Source organism: Tenrec ecaudatus, chromosome 1, assembly GCF_050624435.1.
Source record: "Tenrec ecaudatus isolate mTenEca1 chromosome 1, mTenEca1.hap1, whole genome shotgun sequence".
Classification (NCBI taxonomy): domain Eukaryota; kingdom Metazoa; phylum Chordata; class Mammalia; order Afrosoricida; family Tenrecidae; genus Tenrec; species Tenrec ecaudatus.
In genome coordinates, this window is record NC_134530.1 from 300,097,308 (window position 1) to 300,123,587 (window position 26,280).

Below are 26,280 nucleotides of genomic sequence, written 5' to 3' on the forward strand. Positions count from 1 at the left end.
CATCTACATTATCACAGTCCATTCTGGTGCATCCTTCCCTCTCCTGCATTTGTGGTTGGCTCTCTAATCCTCTCCCCACCCCATGAAACCACCCCACAGTTATTGTCTCTCTGCATCCACTCTTTCTGTGCTTCATAAACTGGGAGACCTAACAGACAACCATAGACAAAATGAAACAAAGAAACAGTCTTAAGATAAAAACAGAAAGAAAGAGAAAGAAAAGACCACCAGCAACATTAAAATAAGCCAGAGAGAAATTTTCTGTTGAGGAAGAAGCGAGAAATATTTAAACCTTGAGCAAATTCAGATTGGGTCAAGAGGGAGGTTAACTGACCAGGTATCATTTTATACCCTCCTTCCATCCACCACAATCAACATCTAATAGTAAAGCTGAGTGTCTTGCCTGTGGCTACAGGGGATCTGCCAGAGACTTATTCTGCAGGTGGGTTTTTTATGGGCCTCCTCTGCCCTCCCTTTCACATTCTGAGCTTTGACGCTCTTCGTCTTGTCGTATTTGGGTTTCGTTATCGTCATTTTGGATCACGTGGGCAGGTGAGCTGCTTCCATGTGGGCTTGCATAGTTGACACCTCACTTAGATGGCTGTGTGTTTGGATACAGAAGCCTGTGAGGCCCTAGACACTGTTCCAGTTGATAGTGAGCACCATCTGGCTGCTTCACACTTCAGCAGGATGTTTTCACCAGCACCATTGGCTTCCTCATGGTGTTTTCTTCTCCATCCTAGAGACTCCATCTTATCTGTACACGAGCCTATGAAACCTTAGACATGCAAATCTAATCCAGTTATCTGGTTGCCCGCCCAGTCATTTACAAATAGGAACTAGAAGGGGTAGTAAATCTGCTAAGTTAGGCAGCTAGCTGATTGACAAAACTAAAAAGAACTAAGACAACAGCCAAAAACAAATGAAAACACTATTGTAGGTCAGTTTCAATAAATGAAGAGGCGTTCCTAACTCGGGCATCTGAGGTAGTGCTCTCGCTGAAAAGTAATGGCCACTTGTCATCGGTCAGCTTTAAAACCTTGAGGACCCGTAGAGTTTTCAGGGCTGTGACCCTTCAGAAGCAGGTTGCCAGGCCTTTCTTCCAGTGCACCTCCAGCCGTCAGCCTTCAGCTTAGTAGCCAAGTGCTTACTCGTTTACACTACCTGTTGGCATTCCCGATAAGGACACCCAAGTTACCAGAAAGTGTTAAATAGAATATACTGAGTTTCTCCGTTTATTTTCTTCAGACTTTTGCATTGTTATTTAGGTGAAGGCTTACAGAGCAGATTCCAAGTTTTGCATTCAACAATTTATACGTATTTGGTTTAAACTCATCCATTTCAATCCCCTCAATGTAGCCATCCATCACGTACCCCATTTCCCCCCAGTTTTCATTTCGCCTCCTTTCCTAACGCTCTGTCCTTGGGTGAATGCTGTCTTTTTCATCTCAGAAGGTTGGTATTCTAAAACTGAATGAGTTCACTTCCAGCCCTGAAGGGTGACTAAGGGCCTAGTCTTGGGGGTCTCTCCAGAAACTTCTAATGTGATCCTTGCCAGAGCGTTGGTGATGGTAGCCAGAAGCCATGCAGTTCTTCCATACCAAGTCCTCTTTGATGAAAAGAATTTGCAATGTATTTGAGAAAGTTTTTATGAACAGGCTTAACTTTGAAATCGTGGTTTTTAAAGAGATTTGAATGCCGGTTTTCATTCACTCAAGAAAGTGCTCTGGGTTACCTGTGTGTCAATCCGTATGCAGCACTGTTGATTCTAATGGTGCTGGATGAAAGAGGCTTCTTTAGGCTGATCACATTCGGAATTTGCTCCTCAAAAGAGGATTGGGAACAACGAAAATCGTCAAGATGTTTGCTACAAATTTTCCATTCGCGGTGTCCTTGCATAGCATTTTATTCTTTCTTTTAAAAGCTTAGTTTATCCATTTTAAAATGGTAACTTCTCTGATATGTTTGGTTGGAAATTCTTGTGACCTGTGAAAAAAATGTTTTGTTTTCTGTTTGTTGAACCATAGGTTAAAGACTTTAAGTGATAAATCAAGAGAAACAAAAGTAAAAAGCAAGCCCAGGTAAGCTTGTGCTGACATATTATTTACTGTGCCTTAAATTTATTACAACTTTGGTTGTATTCATAATAAGACTCATATAAGTACTGTAATGTGTTTTAGAGTTTTGGACTGTACCTGGCAACACTACAGTTTACTGATGCTTTCTAAATTTTGCAATGACCTTTCCTGATGAAATTGTAAAATAAATTTAAAAATAAAAAATAATTTTTTTTACTCTCAGACTCAGTGACTACTGCTTGATAATGATTCATCATTTTAAAGGCTATTTTATTGTAGTGAAATATATCTGATTAATCATTTAGAAAGCAGCTTGGCAAGTGAGCTTCTTTTGCTGTTACCTATTTTACATGAACACTGGGGTTCATTGTACAGTGTTTTCATTTTTTAAGGTAAAGCATATGACCAACTTCATTGTAGGCCTAGAAATGATGAGCTCTGATTTATTCTTAGTCTCTAGCGTAACATTCAAGTGCTTTTTTCTAGATGGAAAGCAATGTCAGGGCAGAGTCACTGTTGAGAGGAGGTTGACTTTGAAATCACTCATCCACCGCCATCACGTTGATTCGGACTCAGAGTGACTTTACAGGACAGAGTAGCACTGCCCCTTTGGGTTTCTGAGGCTCTCAAACTGCCCTGGAGCAGACAGCCTCATCTGACTCTCTCTCTGGGTCACCTAGCTGACCTTTTGATACCAACCCAAATTGTAACCCACGAAGCCATCAGGGCTCCTAACTTTGACATAAAACACTGCAATTTTTTTTAACACTTGAGATAAATTGTTATTGATTTTAAGATATACATGACAGTGTCAAAATTCTTGTATGTCACTTGAGTTTTTTCTTCAGTTTGCCTAAATCAAACAACTTTAAGAAAAATAAACATTTCTCTTGCCAGGACTGTTCCGTGTGTGTCGAAGTACTCCGCTGGACTAGAATTACTTAGCAGGTAAGTGTTTACATTTGAACATTATACAGTGTCTAGAAATGCCTTATAATTTTACAGATAAAACACAACACACTGCCACCCACCAAGGCCATTCCAACTGCTAGCCACCATGCAGGACGACCCCTGTGGGGGTCTGAGCAGTCAGTCTTTGTGGGAGCGGCCCCCAGCAGGTAACCTACCACACCACGGGGGTTCCTGTGGCATCCCAGATCATCTAAATAAAAGGGAAAGGGCCAGATTTTAAACCAAAGCTGAGTATTAATCTTAGCTTTATCACTTTACTTTTGCTTGACTTTTAGGGAACTTATTTTTAGATAGGCACCTTAAGACAACTAAATTTTACTTTCATGTGGTGATTGGAAATTGTTTATTCTTTTCTTTGAGGATTAAAAACAATCATTTTATTGGGGGCTCTTACAGCTCTTGTCACCATCCATCGTGTCAAGCACATTGGTACATATGTTGCCATCATCATTTTCAAAACATTTTCTTTTTACTTGAGCCCTTGGTATCAGCTCATTTTCCCCCTCTCCCACCCTGCCTCTCCCATGAACCCTTGATAATTTATTAACAATTTTTTTTCAAGTCTCACGCTGACCTCTGTCTCCCTTCACCGATTTTTCTGTTGTTCATCTCCCTGGGATAGAGTTATATGTAGATCATTGTGATCGGTTTTCCCTTTCTCCCCCCATCTTCCCCTTACCCTCCTGGTCTCACATCTCTCATTGGTCCTGAGGGATTTATCTGTGCTGGATTCCCTGTGTTTCCAGCTCTTATCTGTGCCAGTGGGCATGCTCTGATCTAGCTGGTCGTTTTCTCCTCCAGATTGTTTATCGTGCCTACCTTATCTAGATAGACATGCAGAGACAATAATAAGTTCAATAACAAGACAAAATACAACACAACAACAGCAACAACAACAAAAAAACCAAGGACAAAAAAAGAAAAGCCTATAAATAGTTCCAGGTCTGTTTGTTGACCTTGAGGAGTGTTTTCCAGTAGAGTCTGATGGGGTGCCACACCCTATTTGGGGGATTCCATGGAGGCTTCGTTGCTTTGCTCCGATGCACGCCCTTAGTGGTTCACCCCCGTGTGGTGGGGTCAGATCGGGCACAATTCCCACACTGTCCCCAGTGTTGTCCCGCTGGAGCACTGTGGGTCAGTGTGGGATGTCGTGTCTCGGGGGCGGGCCCTGTGGTCCTCTCTGTACATTGGCTGCTCTGAGCAGGAATATTGGCCTCAGTGCTTGGTGGGCCAGGACCTGTGAGGGTTTTTCACTTTCCATTGGTTAGCACAAAGACTGTTCAGACTTTGAGCACATAACTATTGCATTTGCAGGTCAATAGCTAATTATACAAATTATTCATGTTTATGCTTGTGGTTTTGTTGTTGCGAGAACATTGATTATGGATTTGTAGCTTGAATAGTTTCATTTCTCTCTTTCATAGGGCATTTTTCTGAAAACCATTTCTATTGAAATTCTGTTGTGTAGATAGGCAGATTAAATAGTAAAAGATACAGTTTTGTTAGACATGACAACAAAAATATCAGCAGCAAAATAAGGTTAAATTTAGCTTCACTAAAGTGAAATAAAATCTTTTGTGTTTCAAAGACCGCCCTCCGAGTGAAAAGGCAACTCACAGAGTGGACAAGACTATTTTGAAATCATACATCTGATGAGGAATTTGAACCAAGAATATGAAAAGAGCCATTTTAACTCTAACGACAATTCGCTCATTGAGGACATAGGCAAAGATTTGGCTAGACTCTTCTTTAAAGAAGATAGTTAATCACCACGCGACCCAGCAGCTTCTCTTCTAGGTGCAGGATGTAGCCCAGGAAATTGAAAGCATGTGCATGCAAAAATTTGTAACCAAGGTTTGTAGTAGTAGTATTCATGACACCCAACAATTGTAAACCATTGCAAATGTACATCAACTGATGAATAATAAAATATAGTATACGCAAATGATGTAGTATTTATCCATAAAAAGGTGTGAAGTACTGATCATGCTACAACACAGAGGAAGCATTGAAAACAGTGTAGTAGGAAAGGGGGACAGACAACAGAAAAGTGGGTAAAGGGAGACATGGGACAGAGCAAGATATGACAAAATAATAATTTATAAATTATCAAGGGTTCATGAGGGGGTGGGGGGAGTGGGGAGGGAGGGGAAAAATGAAGACCTGATGCCAGGGGCTTGGGTGGAGAGCAGATGTTTTGAGAATGATGAGGGCAATGCATGTACAAAGGTGCTTTACACAATTGATATATGTATGGATTGTGATAGGACTTGTATGAGCCCCTAATAAAATGATTTAAAAAAAAAGAAACCAGCACAAAAGGCCAGAATTCCATTTATATGATGTGTCCAGAATAGACAGATCTGTAGAGTCAAAGTAGATTAGTGAGTGGTCAGGAGTTAGGGGAAATGGGGAAAGAGAATGACTGCTAATGGGTATGGATTTCTTTGTGGATGATGAAAATATTTGGAATTTGATAGTGATAGTGGTTACATAATCATGATTATGCTAAAAGCTATTGAATTGTACACTCTAAAAGCATAAGCTTTACGGTATGGGAATTGTACACCTTAAGACTATTGTTTAAAAAAATGAACTTGATTTAAGTGTATTATATATAGTTCTGGACTCAATACCACACCACGTGGCAGATAAGTGATAAAGGCAGAAGTTACACTGCTTTTTATTTTTTGTATTTATTAAAACACAATCATCTGTACCAGGGGTTCTCAACCTCCCTAATGCCATGACCCTTTCATACAGTTCCTCATGTTGTGGTGACTCCCAACCATAAAATATTTTTTGTTGTTACTTCATAACTGTAATTTTGCTACTGCTATCAATCGGACCACCCTGGTGAAAGGATCGTGACCCCCAGGTTGAAAACTGCTGCCCTATACTGACATTTTGCTTTCTTTTTTTCTGGTTCTTCACTGGGCTTTTTTATGTGATTGTTAAATCTAGACATTATTTTCTTGTCTGAAATGACAAGTGCTTATTAATTTTATATAAATTTTCTTCTTGGTTTTGTTAAATGGAGATTGAAAGGGAATATCTTTCATCATACACTAAAAATTAAGTGGGGTGGGGCTTCAAAATTCGTGGGAAAATTCCATTACTTTTTTTTAACAACCAATTTGTTATTACGTTGTTGTTTTTTTGGTTGACGCAAGACTTCTTTTCATTTTAGGGAACCACCATCCAGCTGGTTCTTGTTCATGGTGACCCTATGAAACCCCAGGCGGTTTAATCACCACTGCTGGGCGTCATGGCGGATGAGGATCACATGGCTATTTAGCTTCATTCATCCTGTTCCCAAATTCACTCTACAAAGTGTAAACCTTTCAGTAAGCTTGAACACACTCACGAGGCTTGACCAGGTTAAAATCTCATTTACTTATTTGTCAGTAGTTTATTGGCGTATAATTCACATGTCATACAGTTTAACCGTGCAGTCATAGTAAGAGCTGTGATCAGAACATGTTCTCCTCGGCGTCAGTGTTAGCTTCTCCTTTCCTCCCATCCTCCCCTCTTGTGCCCCTAGGTAATTCTTAATCTAGTTACTGTCTCTCTCGATCGACCTATGCTGGATTGCCTACACAGAAAATCATATGCAACACAAACCCCCAAAACAATGACAGAACAGAGAAAATCCTCATTAGAAAAGAATGCAGAAAATATTCAATACTGGAACAACTTTAAATTGAGTCAAGAGGGAGATAAATGATAACATAACTGCATCTGCTACAATTGACTTTACAGTGCTTTCTGTCTGATAGGAAGACCGTCCACGTCCCTGGACTGTGCTCAGAGGAGATTCCCCAGAGGTCTCATCTACGTGGGGCCTGTGCAAATAGAATTTGGGTTTCCACTGTCATCCGTAGCCTTCGGCAAACAGGGTGTTCACCATTTAAGCTCTGGTAACCATTCCCTTCTTTAGATTTGGACTTTGCTGTTTACAATCCTTGGATCACACAGGTTTGCATGCTGCTTCCATGTGGACTTGTGGATGCCTCACTTAGATGGCTGCTTGGTTTAAGACAAGCTTTTACAACCCCAGATGCTGTTCTGTGTGATAGCAACATCTGGTTTCGTCAGCACACGGTGCTGTAGCACCCATGTCTTCAGCAAGCTCTTCACAAGAGCCACAAGACCGTAATGAACTTCACACTAGAATTGAGAGTGTACTCCAAACCCATTCTTAAGTCTGTGGTTTATCTATGTATCTGGTTTACTTTAGAGACATGACTGTTATTTGATGATACAGGATATTATGAATCATCCTCTGGGGCTTAAGGTATAATTCTATTGCCAGTGTTATTAATTTAACTAATGGTGTAGAAGTTAAATCAGTGGTGAGAAAAGTAAATGATACATAGATAGGCCTGTTTTTCAGCCCGAAATACATGAATTGTTGATTTGTACAGATTAAACTCTTAAGTGCCCAGACACTGCACCAACAATGGTAGATTAAGTGATAGGGCAAAACTTTCAATAACCCTCACTTACAGAGGCAGAACTCTGTCTACGAGACTAATACATGTCATAAGAAAGCAAAGAGAGCACTAAAATAATAAATATGTGGTAGTCCCAGGCGAACATTCACTGGCCATCCTCCAAAGCAAGGGCTCCGAAACAAAGTCTAACAACTGCCAATTCTATAATCTCAGCTGAGCAGTCTTCATCACCATCTCACGCTAGGGCAATTCAGCCTGAGGTCAAAGGGAGCATGTCAGATCCTAAATCTGCTACAGTGAGTTTGAGGTAAAGCCCAGTTTACTTAGTGGGGTTTTAAACGGAACGACACAGTCTAAAGTCCCAGTAGTCTATAGCATAAGACCTGGATGACCAAGGGTTGAATAGAAACTATGTCAAAAGTGTCCAATTAGGAACACGAGACAGGCATATTCTCCCCTTGGGGTGTTGGATAAGTACCATTAAGTGTTTTTACCAGATGGGATGTTGCTTCACCCAGTTTGCCACCAGTAGAAAGATACATGTCTTCTCTAAGACATGTTGCCCTCTCCCCATTCTTGATTTGAATTTCCAGTATAAAGGTGCATTATCACTCTTGTAGGCGTGTCCTGATTTGGGGTGATCTTAACACAGTTTTGTATAGCCCCAACTGAATGATTCCCCCCCCCCTCACCCCCCCGTCCATCTTGGGAAACTCACTCAGCTGAGGTGAGGTCTACTCTGTAGAAGTAGTTTTAAAATGTACATATGGAGGGGGTAATATATGGTTGGTTCATAGGCACGAGGCATGTGCTCTTTCCTCATTGCTTGGGAGTCCAGCTGAGAAGTTTACGTGACCTGAGGGCAGAAGCCTGCCTTCTCCTTGGTGTTCAGCCGTATGTGGTGGACTCATTCGTAATTGATTGACTAGCTTCACTCGACATATAATGGTTTCCAAGGCCATCCACGCCAGGAGGTGTTTCATCAATGCTTTTTAGGGATGTACAGTATCCCATTGTGTCTATGTACTGTCTCCCTTCCTTTACTGATGGACATTTGGGCTGTTTCCAGCTTCTTGTCATTGTGCCTTGCGCTGCAGTGAATATGAGAGGGCGTAAGTCATAAGTCTGTGTTGTGTCTCTTACCTCCTTAAGGTAGATCCCCAGCAGAGACACTATTTTTCTATGCCCAGTTGGTTTAGGTTGTGCCTCCACAGTGATTGTGTGTATTTACAAGCCCATCAGCAGTGAGTAAGCCTTCCAATCTCCTCACATTCTCTCCACCATTTGTTCTCTGATTTTTTTAAAATTGGACGGTTGTAGGGGTATAACATGATATCATTGTTTAGATTTGCATCTCCCAGATGGCTAGTGATCATGAGCATTTCCTTAGGTTTGTTAGCCATTCAAGTGCTCGCCTTTGTGAATTGTCTATTCATGTCCTTTTCACACCTTTTAATTAGATTACTTATTTTTTTCTTATTGAGATGTTGCACAGTTCTACTTTTAATATAAACAAAACTCACTGCCAAACCAAACTCTATTGGATGCCGACTCATAGTGACCCTAGAGGCGTTCTTGGGCTTCTTGTGCATAAAATAATATTTTCTGCACCTAGAGTTTTCTTTTCTTATAAATGTTACAAGAATAAAATTTTTAATATTACATGACTCACCAGTAACAATGTTTACATACAGTTATTATAACAGTGTAACCACTGGATTAACTAATAGCTATATTATTATATGTGAAAATAGTAATAAATAAATGGAAGGAAATGTAAAATTCCCAGAAATAATAACAAGAAGCCGATGCATTGTATTAATAAACCAAGAAGTAGTAGAATACATGTCATTTAGAAATATGACAGTAATATTAAATTATTAAAAAGCTGTTGGCAACTGAAAGTCATATTCCAGCTCTGTCTCAGAGTCTTACTTTTTTCTTTGCCCAATTTTAGTCCCTTGATTTCGTTCTCTGTCTAGTGGTTCTGGCTAACACTTCCAGCATTTAAAATTCTCCCATCCTCAACCCCTTAGCTGTGGTTTCTCTCTTTATTCTTGGTGCCATCTTGAAATAAACACACACAAACAAAAACAGCCAAACTCACTGCCATTGAGTCAATTCTGACTCATAGTCACCCGATAAGACAGGGTAGAATTTCTCCTGTGGGTTTCCAAAACTGTAGTTCTTTATAGGAGTAGAAAGCTTCATCTTCCTCCTAGTGTTTTTGAACTGCTCACATTGTGGTCAGCAGCCCAATGCATAACTCATTACTCCACCAGAGTTTCCCTTTTAATGCACATATGTGTCTAATTTTTAAGAGGCCCCAGTCATCTAGTTTGTGTTCTGGTGTGTCTGTGTTCTGTTAGGTTGACTAGTGTTTTGATTCGATGTGTTGGTGCCCCTGTTTTTCTGTTGATCTTTATAGTTACGGGTTTTATATTTAGGTCTTTGATATGCCTTGAGTCCATCTTTAGAAATGGTGTGAGATATGGATCCTGATTCCTTTTTCTGTAAGTGAGTATCTAGGTTTTCCAGCATCATGTGTTAAACGAGATTATTTCTTTGCCATCTGATATGCTTCCATGACATATGTACTTCTGATTAGAGAATTCTCAGATAGGTAGGATTTTAGATGACAGATGAAATCATGTTTTATGTCAATAACTATATGAATAAAAGCTCAGAAATTTTACTGTGTAACTTTTCCTTTTGAAATAATTTTATACTTTACCAAACAGTTGAAAAATTAGCATAAGAAATTCCAGCTTCCTCCTTGTTAATATTCATATGACTATAGTACAATTATCAAACTAACATTTTTGATGATTACACGTACAGATAGATTGCTTCTTAGAGGTGAGAATGGGTAAGACGTCATGCCGCAGACTTTGGACATGCTGTCAAGAGAGACGGTCCCTGGAGAAGGACATTAGGCTTGGTAAAGTAGAGGGGCAGCAAAGAGAGAGAGGCCCTCCTGATGAGACGGACGGACACAGTGGCTGCAACAATGGGCTCGAGCATGAGAACAACTGTGAGGATGGTGCACGGCTGGGCAGTGGTTTGTCCTGTTGCATACTAGAGTTGACATGAGTCAGAACCCACTGATGGCACCTATGATAATCAAATTTCAAAGATCTTCCAAGGAGACCGTATTCAGATTTCATCAGTTGTCCCATTGATACCCTTTTTCAGGACCAGGATCCAGCCCAGAATCACACATTGCATTTATTCTGTTGTCATCTAGTGCCATTGGGATGAATGGACGTTTATTTTCTCACAGTTGAAAAGCTAGGCATTCAAAGTCAGGAGGCTAGCACCAAGAGAAGGCTCTTTAGTCCACTGGGTGGAGGGGGCAGAGGGTCTTACCTTGGCTTCCCAAGGGCTCTCAGCATTCCTTGTAGATCTCCCTGTGGCATCTTTTTTATTTCTGTATTTTAATAAATCACTTTATTGGGGCCTCTTACAGCTCTCATAACAATCCATACTTCAATTGTATCAAGCGTATTTGTACATATGTTGCCATCATCATTTTCAAACTATTTTCTTTCTGTTTGAGCCCTTGGTATCAGCTCCTCTTTGCTTGCTGGTTTAAAACACTCTAAATTGATCTGGCCTCATTAACAGAGCAGAGAAATCCTTATTCCCAAATGGAAAGCTCTGTCATGCTCCTTTAAGTTCATTTCTCTTCCCTTGTCTTCCATGACCTTGACACTTTGGAGAGAATTGACCAGTTACTTTTCAAAGTGCCTCTCAGTTTGAAGTTTATCTGTTATTCCCTCTCGATTAAATCAGGTTAGTGCGCTTTGGCAAGCCTACACGAGAAGAGTTGTGTCCTTTCCAGTGCAGCGAGCGAGCGTATCAGGAGGCGCACATGATGCTGATGTGTCTTCATCATCGATGTTACGTGCGACCACTTGGTTTAGAACGTCTGCCAGGATTCTCCACATGAACTATTTGTTTTCTTTTTAATTAGTAAGTATTCTGTGAGTGTAAATATTTGCTTTCTTTTACTCACTAATTTCAGCATTCATTAAGATTCCTTCCCGAAGCAATTCCGACTGTTGTCTTTACCAAATGGAGAGGAGTTTCTATCGTTACATTCACATTACTCAGTGAAGTTCTGTAAGGGGTGTCCGTCTCTCTGTTTACTTATTCATATCAGTAGGGAGTCTCGATCTTTGTGTTAGTCTTTGAGTTAGAATCCACTATTGCCTTTATTCTCTTGCTTAGATTATCTCAGATTTGGCCTCTTCAAATTTACTTCTCTGGCCTTTTGACACATCACCATTTTAAAAATAGTTTCCTGCTAGTGCCACAAGATGTCCCAGATTAATTTTTAGATAGTATTTTGTTTTGTTTTTAGATAATATTTTGTTTTAATTGTATTTCAACATATTTTAGCACAAACATTCATTTATTAATCTAAGGGATGATCCTAATTAAATCAATACTTTGAAATAGTTGCATGTAACTTGTGTGATAGAAATAATGAAATATAATAACAAAATAAAAGTAGTATAGAGATTTGCTCATTGAACTGAGCTTTCTCATTCTCATAGCTAATTTTTTAAATTGTTTTATTGGAGGCTATTACAACTCTTATAACAGTCTATACATCAATTCTATCAAGCACATTGGTACATATGTTCCCATCCTCTTCAAAACATTTTCTTTGTACTTGAGCCCTTGGTATCAACTCCTCCCCTGTCCCCCTTGTGAACTCTTGGAAAATTACAAATTATTATTGTTTTCAAATCTTACACCGTCTGCTGTTTCCCTTCACGAATGTTTCTGTTGTTCATCCCCGTCGGGGGCTTGGGGTTATACGTCAGTCCTTATGATTGGTTCCCCCATTCTCCCCCACCCTCCCCCTACTCTCATGGTATTGCTACTCCCATTGCTGTTCCTAGGGGGTTTATTTAATCTGTCCTGGATTCCATGTGCCGAGACCTCTTATCTGTACCAGTGTGCATGCCCTGGTCTAGCTGCGTTTGTGAGGTAGAACTGGGCTCGCGATAGTGGTTGTGAGAGCATTAAAGACTCTGATCCCAATGATGATAACATTTTTATTCTACTTTCTTCAGGTGACATTGCTCATCACACAGTCCACCACTAATTTTCCACCCTTCGGTTTTCTTGTGATTGTGTTCTCCTCCCCATCACACTCCTGGTGTTGGACGAAAGCCCCGCCTGGAAACTTGCAGGCCGTCTGAGTTTTTCTGCCACCAGCTGCAGTTTCTTCAACTCTTCTCCCAGGTCGCAAGGTGCTCTCGGTGTTCACGGGAGGCCTTTGCCATCAGTAGAGATGACACGATCAGGCTTGGCCTTTGCACCCGTTTTTCGCAGAGCCATTCTGACTCCTAACTCCTTCATGTATTCATCAAAGCCTTTGCTGTCGACCAGGCGCCCTCTTCCTACCAGCTGAATGGTGGCCATGGTGGGTGAGGAGGCGCGGGCGGGCAGATGAGGCAGAGGACTGTCTGGCTGGAGAGCACGGCATGCTCATTTCAGCATTTTTAAACATTTACAATTCAGTGACATTGCTCATATTTCATAGCCATCACCGCTGTCGGTTTCCAGATTTTAGGTGTCACCCTTAACTCAGGCCATTACTAATAATGACTTCCTTGTTCCGCCTTCCTCCCACTTTCGGCTATTACAAGTAATATTTGGCCTCTGAATGGTAGCCTACTCTAGATGTTTCATACACACGAGATTCTATAGTAGGTCGTTTTGTGGCTGATTCGTTGCGTTCAGCATGGTATTTTCAAGGGTCACCCATGTTGTGGCGTGTGTCAAAAACAAGGCTGCATACTGGTTCTTCCCTGTGGAAGTGAAACTTGAACAGAAACAAGGCTGCATACTGGTTCTTCCCTGTGGAAGCGAAACTTAACGGATGCAGATTTTAAACATTTGCGTGAACTGGAATGCTAACCCAAATGGGAAAAACTACAAGGTGAACCCCTGCTAGAAACTGATCTCCCCTCTCGAGCATAGTAGGAAACAGCGATGGCGGCCAACTGCAGCACTGTGAGTGTGGGTCTCCACAGCCCCGCCAGGAATCCAAGCTCAGGCATCAGGCTCTTGAAGGGGCTCACTATGCCCCCAATTCAGAATTTTAACCAATAGTTTTTCAGTCCAGCTTATTCTCAATCCCACATATTGTAAAAATTTGGTTCTGTTCTAGTTTTGCTTTGTTGGTCATGACTGAACTAATTTAAAGCCTTGATCAAAACTTAATTTCTCTCTTTGGCTTAGTAATATTCCATTGTGTGTGTATGCCATTTCCCCCTGCCCAGTCATCTGTGGATAGGCATTCGGTTGTTTCACCATTTGGCTGTCTAGTGACCATTAGTCTGCCCATATTTGCTTGTATTAATATTCTTTATTGTTTTGAACATATACTTAGGCCTGAAATTACTGGGTTGTATGGCATTATAACTTTTTCAGGAACCACCAAACTTCTTCCCAATGGCTTCGCCATTTTATAATCCCACATCTTCAGTAGTGACAGCTTGTCTTCTTTGTTTTAAATTATAACCACTTCTCACTGCCATCGGGTCAATGTGAGAGCAACCCTATATGACAGGTAGAACTGGCCCTGTGAGTTTCAGAGACTATCAGGGGAGTAGAAAGCCCCACCTTTCTCTGGCAGGACAGCTGGAGGTTTTGAATTGCCGACCTTACACTTAGCAGCCCATTGAGTAACCACTCCACCACCACCCAGTAGAGGTAAGGGGAACTTGGTTGACACTGTGGGTTATGTGTTGGGATAACTACAAGATTGGTGGTTCAAACCCAACAGGTTCCCTTCAGGAGAAAGATGAGGCTATCTGCTCCCATAAAGAGTTATAATTGTGAAAATGTGATTTTGGGTTGGCTATGAATTGAAAGGAGCCCTGGTGGTGTAGTGGTTACATGTTGGGCTGCGATCCACAAAGCAGAAGTTTGAAACCACCTACTGGAGAAAGACAGGGCGTCATACTTCTGTAAGCAGTTACGGTCTTGTGAATGCCGGGGCCAGTTCTACCGTGTCCTACAGTGTCGCTATGAGTTAGTACTGATGCAATGACAGTGGGTTTTTTGAGTTCTGAGGTAAAATTGACTTGATGGTGGTGTGTCTGGTTCTTCTGATTAGTGGGAATAAAATAGTATCTCGTTGCGGTTTTGATTTGCATTGTGTTAGTGTTAAATATAGCTCATGTGTTTTTCTGTCTACTGGTGTGTCTTCAGTGAAATGTTTATTCAGCTCCTTTGCTCATTTTTAATTGGGTTGTTTGTAATAAGTTATAGGAATTCTTGATGTCTTCTGAATTTTTATTTTGTTTTCTGAATATTGAATCATTATCAAAGGGGTGTTTTCCAAATATTTCCTTCCATTCTGTAAGTTGTTTCTGTACTTTATTGATAAAAACCTTTCATAAAATTTTTTAATTTTGGTGAAATCTAATTTATTTTTATCATCTTGTTGCTTGTGCTTTTGCTGTCATATTTCAAGACCTGTTGTCAAAACTTAGGCCCCAAAGAATTACCTTTATGTTTTCTTCTAACAGTTTTATGATTCAATTTTCATATTAAGGCTGTTCATACGTTTTTGGTTAACTTTTATATACAATGTGAGGTATGGGCCCAGCATCATTCTTTTCATGTGGAAATCAGTTGGCCCAGCATCATTTATTAAAGGGGCGATTCTTTACCCCATAAGTGGGCTTTGCACTCATGCCAAAGGTTAGTTAACCATCGGTGTTACAATATAAGGGTCTACTCTGGACTGTCACGTCTGTTCCATTGGCATATGTGTCTGTTATACTAAGACCAGGTTAGAGGTTAGGTCAGCGGTTCTTAACCTGTGGGTTGCGACCCCTTTGGGGCTCGAATGACCCTTTCACAGGTGTCGCCTAAGACCATCAGGAAACACATAAATATTTCACCATATATAACAACATATTGTTTTGTGATGAATCACTATGCTTTAATTATGTTTAATTATGTTCAATTTGTAACAATGAAAATACATCCTGGATGTCAGATATTTACATTACAATTCATAACAGCAGCAAAATGACAGTGATGAAGTAGCAACAAAAATAATTTTCTGGTTGGGGGTCACCACAACACGAGGAACTGTATGAAAGGCAGGTTGAAAACCACTGGGGTAGGTCTATTATCCTAAGACCAGTGATTCCAACGCCACTGCTGTTTTTTCTTTGCTTCCAAGATTGCTTTGGCTGCTTGAGACCCCTTGTAATTCCACATTAATTTGAAGATTGAGTTTTCCATTTCTGCCCCGAGAGAGCTGTTGGAATTTTATGGCAATTACTTTGGGTCCATAGATTGCCTTAGCTGTTATTGACACCTTAATAATATTAAATCCTCCCATACATGAACACAGAACTTCTTTCAACTCATTTAGAACTTTAATTTATTTTAGCAATATTTTATCATTTTCATTGCCTAAATTTTCACTGCTCTGCTTAAATATATTCCTAGGTTGTTTTATTCATTAGATGCTATTGCACATGGAATTATTTCCTTACTTTCATTTTTCAGGTTGCTCATTGATGGTGTGTAGACTGTGTATACGCATGTATAAGCCGAGTTTTTCAGCACGTTCTAATGCAGTTTTTGTGGTAAAATTAGGTGTCTTGTCTGATATTCAGGTCAGCTTGTACTCAAGTATGCACAGTACTTGGTTTTTGTTTGTTGATCTTGTAACCTGTCACTGCACTGATTTCATGTATTAGCACTAGTAACTTTCTTGTAGATTTTTTCCCCTATATATAAGATTGTACTGTCTGTGAAAATAGGAAGCTTTGCTTTTCCCCATCTTTTCGTTCTCTTTTTACTTAATTGCTTTGCTAGTATTCTAGTACTGTAACTGTGTTAAATAACAGTAGTGGGAGAGAGGTTTTATCCTGGTCTTAATGAGAAAGCTGTTATATTTCAGCATTGAGTGTGATGTTAGCTCGTGAGTATTTCATAAATGCCCTTTATCGTGTGGAGGGGTGTCCCTTCTTTTCCTAGATTGCTGAGTGACGTTATCATGATTTCTGGATTTTATCAAGGGCCTTTTCTGGGTTGATTGCGATAACCATGTGCTGGTTTTCCCTTTCTATTAGATCATGGCGTATGCGTTGATTGAGACTTTATGTTGAACCCAAGTTGCCTTTCTGGCATAAATCCTACTTGATCATTATGTATAATCTTTTTACTATGCTGTGGGATTCGGCTTGCTAGTGTTTTGTTGAGACTTTTTGCCTATGTAGAAGGGATGTTGGTCTGTAGATTTTCTGTTATCTTTTTTTTGACATTGGTATCAGTTGTAATGCCAGCCTCAATGATTGGGCAAATGTTCCTCCTCCTCCTTTTCTGAACAGTCTGGGGATTGATGTCATTTCTTATTAAAAGATGTGGTCGAAACCCCCAGTGAGGCCAGCTCTTTCCTTGTTGGGGGTTTTTGATTGTTGACTCAACCACTTCACTCGGTGTGGGTCTTTTAGATCATGTGTTCCTTCTTGTTAATAGTTTACAGCCTACGAAACTGCTCATTTCATCTGAATTATCTAATTTGTTGACATACAATGGTTAATGTTATCCTTTCTTGGGCTGGTTTTAATATCCGCACTTTCATTTCTTATTATAATTTTTCTCTTTTATGTTTTGTTTGGTCAAAGATAGTCTAGTTATGTTGAGTCTGTTATTTTTCCTATTCCTTATTTAATTTATGGATTCTTTCTTTCCTTTTTCTTTTGGTAGTTTTGATAGCAGCGTTGGAAGAAATGAGGGACTAAGGGAAATGAGATGGAACATCCTGGTCACTTGTTCTTTGTGTAGTTTCTCAAGTTGGGGAGTTATATTATTGGTTGATTTGAGGTCTTTTAAAAAGTAGACATTTACTGCTATAAATTTCCCCCAGAGTACTGCTTTTTCTTCATACTGTAAGTTTTGGTATATTGTGCTTTCTTTTTAATTTGACTATAAATCTTTTCTGTTTTTTTCTTTGTCCACCTATTAATTAATAGATTGTTTAATTTTTAAATATTTGTATATTTTCCAGCTTTCCTTCTGTTGTTAAATTTTCATTTCATACACTGTGGCCCAGGAAGACGTTTTTGGTCTTTTCAAACATAGCGTGACTTGTCTTGTGACCTGTCCTGGAGAATGATTCTTGAGCATTGGAGAAAGATACGTATTGTGCTGTTGTGGGGTATTCTGTTTATATATGTGTTAGGTCTCGTTGGGGTTTAACGCTGTTCGGTTCCTCTACTTCCTTACTGAGCTCCCTTCTAGATATCCTGTTATTGAAAGGGGTATATCATTGAAGTCTCCCCGTTCTTTTTATAGTCCAGTTCATTTCTTTTCTGCCAGTGTTTGCTTCGTGTGTCTTGGGTCTCTGCTATTAGATGCATATTTTTTATAATTGTTATATTGTCTCGAGTAACCCTTTTATCATTATAGAATATCCCTGTTTCTTACAATAGGCTTTAACATAAGCTGTCTTTGTGTGACACTAACTTAGTCACATCACCTTTCTTTTGGTTACTGTTTGAGTGGACTCCAGCCAGCTCCAGTTCCCAATTCCTTCACTGTCACCCTCCGTGTACCTTTGTACGTTTCTGTAGGCAACATGCAGCTGGATCACGCATTTAAAACCATTCTGCCACTCTTTGTCCTGTGATTAATATGTTTCACTTATTTATAATTAAGGTCATTGCTGATAAATAACTAACGTTTGTGTGAGAGAGAAAAAGAGAGATCTTTTTGTGTCCCTCGTTTCCTGCAATACAGTTACACTTAGTCTGTTTTTGTTATGAACAGTTTTTATTTCCTTCTTTCATTTTGTGTACCCTTCTAAGATATTTTCACTCTTGTTACCATGAGAATTGCATTTAACAACTTTATCTATAACAGCCTGGTTTACATTGATACTAACTTCAGTAAACACAAAAGCTGTCTTCCGTTACTGCTCCCCTGAGCCCATCTGTGTTGTTGTTGTCAGCATGAACATCTCTGTAGATAATGTACCCAATAATGTAGCTTACCCTTGTTTTACTCATTATAAAGCATGTAACATGTAACTACAATTAGCAATCAAATATGCCGTCACAATGACCCTGATACTTGCTCTGGAGATGGCCTCTAGTGACGTTGCTGTCCATTGGCGTCTATTCTCCGCTTGAAGAACTCCTCGTTAGCCTTTCTGGTAGGGCGGGTCTAGTGGTAAACTGCAGCTGACTTGCCACGCCACAGTGCTGTGCGACCAGGGAAGAGGATTTATACACAGGCCTGGTATGGAGCATTGAAAAAAGATCAAGGTCAGCCTCATCAGAAGGTGCCAAGAGTACTCATGAGTATGCACATGCTTCTCTCACAGCACTTGAAGAATACCATTTCTTCCTCACAGGAACACGTAGAGAAACAGCCCGTTCCTTCTCTTCTCAAGCGTCACGATCTCGGAATCTCGGAAACCTACACGGCTAGTTCCACCGCTGCATGGGTTGGAATGACCCGGATGGCCAGGCTGAGATGCCTTGTGACACACATGCATAAGCAGGCGGAGTGTTTTCTGTGTTCCCAGAGGTGGGATGAAGATTCCTCAAAAAGGGAAGCAACTTAGAAGGAGGTCAAGAGCACCTCCGTTCCAAGCCTGTTCTGGAATGTTCTGGGTCTAAGGCTTCTCTGTTGAAGTGGCCCAAACACAGTTTAGGAATCTGTGCAATAGACTGCTTTCCCATTTTCTCAATAGGAACAAACTCCTTAAGCATTTGTTTGTTTGTGAATGTCTTCATTTCATCTTAACTACTGGAGGACGATTTCGCTGGATGAACGGTGCTTGGCTGATACTTGTTTTCTTTCAGCATGTTAAATACATAGGGCATTCCTCTGCCTTCTGGAGACAAACCTTTCCGGGGGGACTTGTCACTTAATTTTGTTGAGGATCTCGTGGATGTGATGATTGCCTTGTCTTGCAGTTTTCAGAATATGCTCTTTAGTTTTTGAGCACCCAATCACAATGTGTTTGGGCTTCATTGAGTTTCTTGAATGTATAGATCTTTCATCATCTTTTTTTTTTTTAAAGTTACTTTCTGGTTACCAGATTGTTTTATTGCCATGATCAGACAACTTCCTCAAAATGTTTTTGTTTGATTATTTTGTTTGTAGTCTATATTTTCTTCATAATATACTGAGTAGAGGGACTTTATCTACCACGTTCACTACTGTTATCTGAAATTTTAGAAGAGTGTTTTATACATAGTAGAGACTCTACATGGAAGCCCTGGTGGTGTAGTACTTAATGATGGGGCTGCTAACCATAAGTCAATAGTTTGAAACCACCAGCCAACCTATGGGAGAAAGACAGTTTTCTACACCAATAGAGTTACAGACTCAGAAACTCACAAGGGCAGTTCTACCCTGTCCTCAAGGATTGTTATAAGTCGGAATCATCTCAAGTGCAGTGAGTTTGATTTTTTTGGTTTGAGAGACTCAACACATTTATTTTGAATGAGTTTATTAATTGAATGCTAAATTATCCCACTTCTCACTACCATTGAGGTAATTCCAACTCATGGAGACCCTATTGGACAGGGTAGAACTTCCCCTGTGGGTTTCTAAAGCTTCCAACTTTCTAGAAGCAGAAAGACTCAACTTTTGTCCGGGGAGCAGCTGATAGATTTTAACCTTGTGGTTGGCAGTACAGTGCTTACCCACTATACCACCAGGGTTCCTTAAATTATTCCACTTGCTCTCCCCTAAATGTTTTGAGCTGTTTTATTGTGGCCTTTGCTTTTGCTGTTTCTTCCCACCTCGACTCTTTATTGCCTAGCAAAATATTGTACTTTTTACCTCAAATAAGAATTACTGTGTTAGAACTAAAATTCTGAGCACCCATCTGCAGAAGGCTATGGATGACAGTGAAAACCCAGTCCATTTGCAGAGTCCCATGTCCATTAAACCTCCACTGAATCCCTTCTGATCTTTAACCAAGGATGCCGATAACCCAGGCAGAGTGCCTCCACCTTCTTCAGGCAGCGATGGGCATCCTATTTTAGGGGCTTGCCTGCTTGTGTTCTTTTTGTTTCGTTTTTAATCATTTTGTTAGGGGCTCATACAACTCTTACCACAATCCATACATTCATCAATTGTATAAAGCACATTTGTACATTCATTGCCCTCATCATTCTCAGAATATTTGCTCTCCACTTAAGCCCCTGGCATCCGTTCCTCCTTTTCCCCTCCCTCCCCGCTCCCCCCTTCCCCTCCCTCATGAACCCTTGATAATTTATAAATTACTATTTTGTCATATCTTGCACTGTCTGACGTCTCCCTTCACCCACTTTACTGTTGTCTGTCCCTCAGGGAGGAGATCACATGTAGATCCTTGTAATCGGTTCCCTCTTTACAACCTACCCTCCCTCACCGCTCCCGGTATTGCCACTCTCACCACTGGTCCTGAAGGGATCATCCACCCTGGATTCCCTGTGTTTCCAGTTCCTATCTGTACCAGTGTACATGCTCTGGTCTAGCCAGACTTTCAAGGTAGAATTGGGATCATGATAGTGGGAGGGGGGACGCCGGAGAAGCATTTAGGAACTAGAGAAAAGTTGTATGTTTTATCTTTGCTACACCGCACCCTGACTGGCTCATCTCCTCCCTGTTACCCTTCCATAAGGGGATGTCCAATTGCCAACAGATGGGCTTTGGTCTCCACTCCACACTCCCCCTCATTCACAATGATATGATTTTTTGTTTTTGATACCTGACAATTAATCCTTTTGGCACCTCATGATCACACAGGCTGGTGTGCTTCTTCCATGTGGGCTTTATTGCTTCTCAGCTAGATGGCCACTTGTTTATCTTTACACCTTTAAGACCCCAGATGCTATATCTTTTGATAGCCGGGCACCATCAGCTTCCTTCACCACATTTGCTTATGCACCCATTTGTCTTCAGCGATCCTGTTGGGAAGGTGAGCATCATGGAATGCCAGTTTAATAGAACAAAGTGTTTTTGCACAGAGGGAGTACTTGCGTAGAGGCCCAGTGTCCATTTGCTACTTAATACTAAACCTATAAATATATGTACATAAATCTATTTCCCCTTCATCACATATAAATATATTTACATATGTATATATCTATATTTAGACCTCTATAAATGCCCTTTGCCTCCTAGCTCTTTCCTCTATTTCCTTTTATTTTCATCTTGTCCCACTATCATACTCAGTCTTCATTAGGGTTTCCATAATTCCTCTTGATTATATTACCTTTGGTCATGCCCTATCAGGCCTCCTACACCCTCCTCACCACCGATTTGGATCACTTGTTGTTCCCTTGTACCTGGGTTTGTTAACACCACTTCCTTTCCTGCCACCACCCCCTCTCCCAAGTCCCCCGGAACTATCGGTCTCATTGTTTTCCCTCCAGATTGTTCATTCAGCCTCTTACTGAGTTAGACCTGCGGAGATAATGTGCACAAAACCAAGCAACAAATTAAAACAAAACAACAACAACAAGCCAATGACAAAACAAAACACAACACAACAGGAAGAAAAAGAGCTTTTAGTTAGTTCAGGTACTGTTTGTTGGCCTTTAGGAGTGCTTTCCAGTTGAGTCTGTTAGGGCGCCAAGCCCTGACCCTAAAGTCTATTTTTGGTATTCCCTGGGGACTTCGTTGCTCTGTTCCACGCCCTTAGTGTTTTGCCTTGGTGTGGTGGGATCAGATCGGGCGGAATTCCCACACTGTGTCTCCAGTGTTATCCCCTGTAGGGCTATAGGTCATTGAGGGATGTTATGTCTCATAGTGGGGCCGGCCACGTGGCTGCTCTGAGCAGGAATATCGTCCTCAGGCTTGGTGGGCCAGGCTGTGCTCCACTCTCTCTTCCTCCCCCTTCATCTGCTCCCGTGTGCCCAATTAGATATGTGCCAGGGGAAGCCAGTCCCTAATGCATCATTACGAATCCAGTAGGCGCAATTGTACAGCAATAATAAGTAAAGCTTATAGTAAAGTTATAGAGAGCATGAGATCTAGAAGAGAAATATTGAAATAAATGGAGTCAGACACAATTCATGGTATGATGCTCACCTCAGCCCCGCTTGATGGTCCATGTGGAGAGAGAGGAAAGAGAAGGAGGACAAGGGGAGAAGGAAACAGGAGGAGAGAGGTGGTGGGGGAGAGGAGAGATCTCTATTGCTAACCCAGGCCTATATACCGGGGGATGGGGGTGGTTGTGCAAGCCCACTAATTACAGGTAGACGTACATCACAGGAAGGGGTGCACTGTAGGTTATACAGCAATGAGAAGGGGTGTCTAGGGACATACATGCAATAGGAAGAGGAGGGATTGGGGGTATGCATGTGACAAGATGGGCGGATCCTAGATTTAGGATGGCAGCTTAGCTTTGACCTGTTCTCTGGATCTTCATAGGAACCGTTAGCAGTAGCGTGTAAGCCCCACCTACAGGAACAAAGCTAATGGTTGCAGGCTTCAGGGAGAAATCGTCCATTGTCCCCAGCAGCAGGGAGCAGGCCCACCCCTGTGGTGGGGTGAGACCGCAGTCTGACAGAGATTGCCTTCTGGGAGGATGTCTGTAAGCATCTGACCTCCCGCCACAGATATGTCCCTCTCCCCAGCTTCAGATTCTGTTCTGTGCTCTGAAGTAAATTCTTCTGGGGGGAGGGGCAGGTGCCCACATCATTGGGTTTGGGGCCGGCCACTGAGACCTCTCCACTGGTTCCCCTACTCCATGCCGGCATATTGCATGCACATCTTGGAGCACTGGATTGAAGTCTGGTCCCTCTTTCCCTGTGGAGATATGAACAATTCTCTCCCCTTGGGTAGGTTAGTGCCCTGTGCCCCCACTACCCATTTCTTTTTTATTATTTTTTCCCTTCTCCCCGCTTCTGATGGGAGCCACCTTTCATCATCTTTCTGACATTGCATATTCGCATGCTCTTCTGCGCCTCTCTCCCTTCTCCATGAGATCCCTGTGAGGCAGGCATTCATCCATGGGATGAAATGACTGTGCTTAGTTGTGTCTGTTCTTTGTTGCACTTCAGACTCACTTGTTCTACTGCCTCATCCTCTAGTCCTTGGATGATTTCTGTAAACTTAACCCTGCTATTAAGTTCTTACAATAAATCTTTCATTTTGCTTGCTTAACTTTCTTCACCAGTGTTTCTGCTTGGTGTCTTTTTATAGTGTCTGTCTCCGTTATATTCTTGTTTTGTCCAGGCCTCATTTTCCCAATTTATTTTTCATCACTTTCTAATGTAAAATTTTGGTACAGAAATCAAAAGACTATGCATTATAGGATTCATTTATAGTATGTACATGCAGACATCCTTAGCTGCTTGGATACTAGATATGTTCAATGGCGGAAAGAAGAATCTCTTCAATAAATAATACTAAGGCCCCTGGATTTCTACATACAGAAGAAGTTAATTCATTTCCCTATCTCTTACTGTATACCAACAACAGTACAAAATGGATCAGCAACCTAGTGTAAATGCTAAACCCATACAACTCAGAACAAAATATACAGACGGGACTAAATTTTCAAGAGCTAGCTTGGAAATGGATTCTTAGATACAATACCCAAAGCAGAAGCAAAAAAGAAAAACAGATGACTTGGGTATCATAAAAATTAAAAAACATTTGTGCAAGAAGGAAATCACCAAGAAAGTGAAAAGACGGCCAAAGAAACAAGGAGAGGAAACATATTTGGAAATAAGACCAATAAAAGACCCAATATTCAGAATGTTTAAAGGACAACTACAACTCACCAACAAAAAAAAATGGGTAAAGTAATTGATTAGAATCTCTCCAAATAAGAAGCAAATGGCAAACAGTACATTCTTAAACAGAGATCCTTAAATCGTTAGTCATCAAACCAGTTACTATGAGTCAAGCGTATCCCACAGTGACTCCATGTGTGCCGGAGTAGAACCGTATGTACTCCGTAGGTTTTAAAGTGCCTCCTTTTCACAGGTAGAGAGAGCCACAGGCCTTTCCTTTAAAAGGCACTGGGTGGACCTAAACCTTTTGTCAGCAGCAGAGGCTACAGAATTTTAGCACTACTCTATTTTTCATATTATTTTTTTATTTTTAAAATTAAACCGTTTTTTGACATATAATTCACAAATCATTCAAGTCAATGGTTTAAACTTATTTAAAACAATTGTGCGATCATCACCACGGTCAAGTTTAGAACATTTTCTTCTTTCTTTAACTCATTATTGAAGGTTTCCATTTCCCCCAACATCCGCTGCTTAGGCCCAAGAAACTCTTAATCCACTGACTGTCTCTGTGGACGTGTTTACCCTGGAGTTCACATAAAGAAAAACAGACTTCGCCCCCACAACAAAACAAAGCAAAGCAAAAAAACAAAAAAAGGCAACAGTAATGAACAGAAAAATGACAATTTAAAAGAAAGCAGAGAATAATCAAAACTAGAACAAATGGTAAATGGACCAAAAGGGAGAACAAATGATGGGGTGTTAAATTTTAACGTCTGCATTGATCTACTTTGCAATATATTGTTAGCGAGGCGATCCGCATCCCTGGCCGATGGTCAGAGGGGATTGCCCAGGGCCTTGCTCGGTGTGAGGACTCGAGCTACAAACACAGTTTGAGCTTTTGCTGTCATCCATAGGCTTTTGCGAACCAGGGGCCCAGAATTTAAGCGCTAATACAGTTTCCCTCCTCCAGTCTTGGGTTTTATTATTTACATCCTTGGAGCACGCGGGCTCATATACTTCTGTGTAGACGTAACTTACACCTCACCTAGATGGCTGCTTGTTTTAAGAAAAGCCTTTAAAGACCTAGACGCTGTTCTTTCTGACAGGCACCATCTGATTTATTAACACTTTGCTGAGGCACCCATATCTTCAGTGATCTCTTCATGAGCACAGGTATCAAGTAGGGCCATGTCATAAGAACTAATTGTTTGTAGATAAGGGCTACAAGTAAATGTGAGCTCAAAACCTGTTTATATATCTGTGCTTTACAGATCCCCCTGTGGTTCACTTTGGAGACATCATCATCGTTTTATGGGAACATCATAAATCATCTCCTTGGAGCATATGGTAGTTATATTGATAGTATCGTTCATTTATTCAGTGGTATGGAATTTACCATTCTGTTGAGAAAAGGAAAGTTCACATACACAGGGCAACTTCTTAGACTAAAATCCATGGATTGTTAACCTGTACGGATTAAACACTTGGTAGTGAGGGTTGGCGGTAGGGGACAACTTTCAATAGCGCTCATTTACAAAGACCAAACTATGCCTCCTGGACTAAAGCGTGCCCACAGAAAGCAGAGAGCATGAAAGTAAAAAATATATGATTGTCTTTTAGTTGACTTGTATTTGGCTCCCTTAAAGCAAGAGATTTGAACTAGTGTCCAGCGACTTCCAAAACCATAACCTCTCCCCAATTTCTTTTAGTTCTATACCATGTTTTCCTTTAGTTCTTCAAACTTGTTTAATATTTTTGTTTCATTATTTTCTAATCTGTTTACTATCTGGTGTTATTTCATGGAGTTAATTTCTATTATATCCTCATGATTTTTTGAGTGGACTGTCATTTTCTGTTTCTTTGTGTGCCTCATTGTTTCATGTTGAAGCCAAAACATTTAACTATTACAGTGTTAACTTTTTAAATTAATCATTTTATTGGGGCTCTAACAGGTCATATAGCAATCCATACATCCATCCATTGTGTCAAGCACATTTGTACATATGTTGCCATCATATATTTGCAGAACAT

The 26,280-nt window shown here is 40.7% G+C and overlaps 1 protein-coding gene across 5 annotated transcripts in view; it reads left to right on the plus strand.

Annotated features, from left to right (window-relative positions):
- The window catches only part of DTNBP1 (dystrobrevin binding protein 1), a 155,024-nt gene that overhangs the window by 8,772 nt on the left and 119,972 nt on the right, over positions 1-26,280 (plus strand). For 3 of the 5 annotated variants that reach the window (XM_075532451.1, XM_075532450.1, XM_075532454.1), the window contains exons 2-3: positions 2,028-2,081; positions 2,976-3,026. In XM_075532451.1, the coding sequence (XP_075388566.1) occupies positions 2,028-2,081; positions 2,976-3,026 (105 nt within the window). Of the gene's footprint in view, positions 1-2,027; positions 2,082-2,975; positions 3,027-6,240; positions 6,431-25,520; positions 25,597-26,280 lie in introns of those variants that run through there. The other 2 variants (XM_075532452.1, XM_075532453.1) reach the window with 2 other exon arrangements.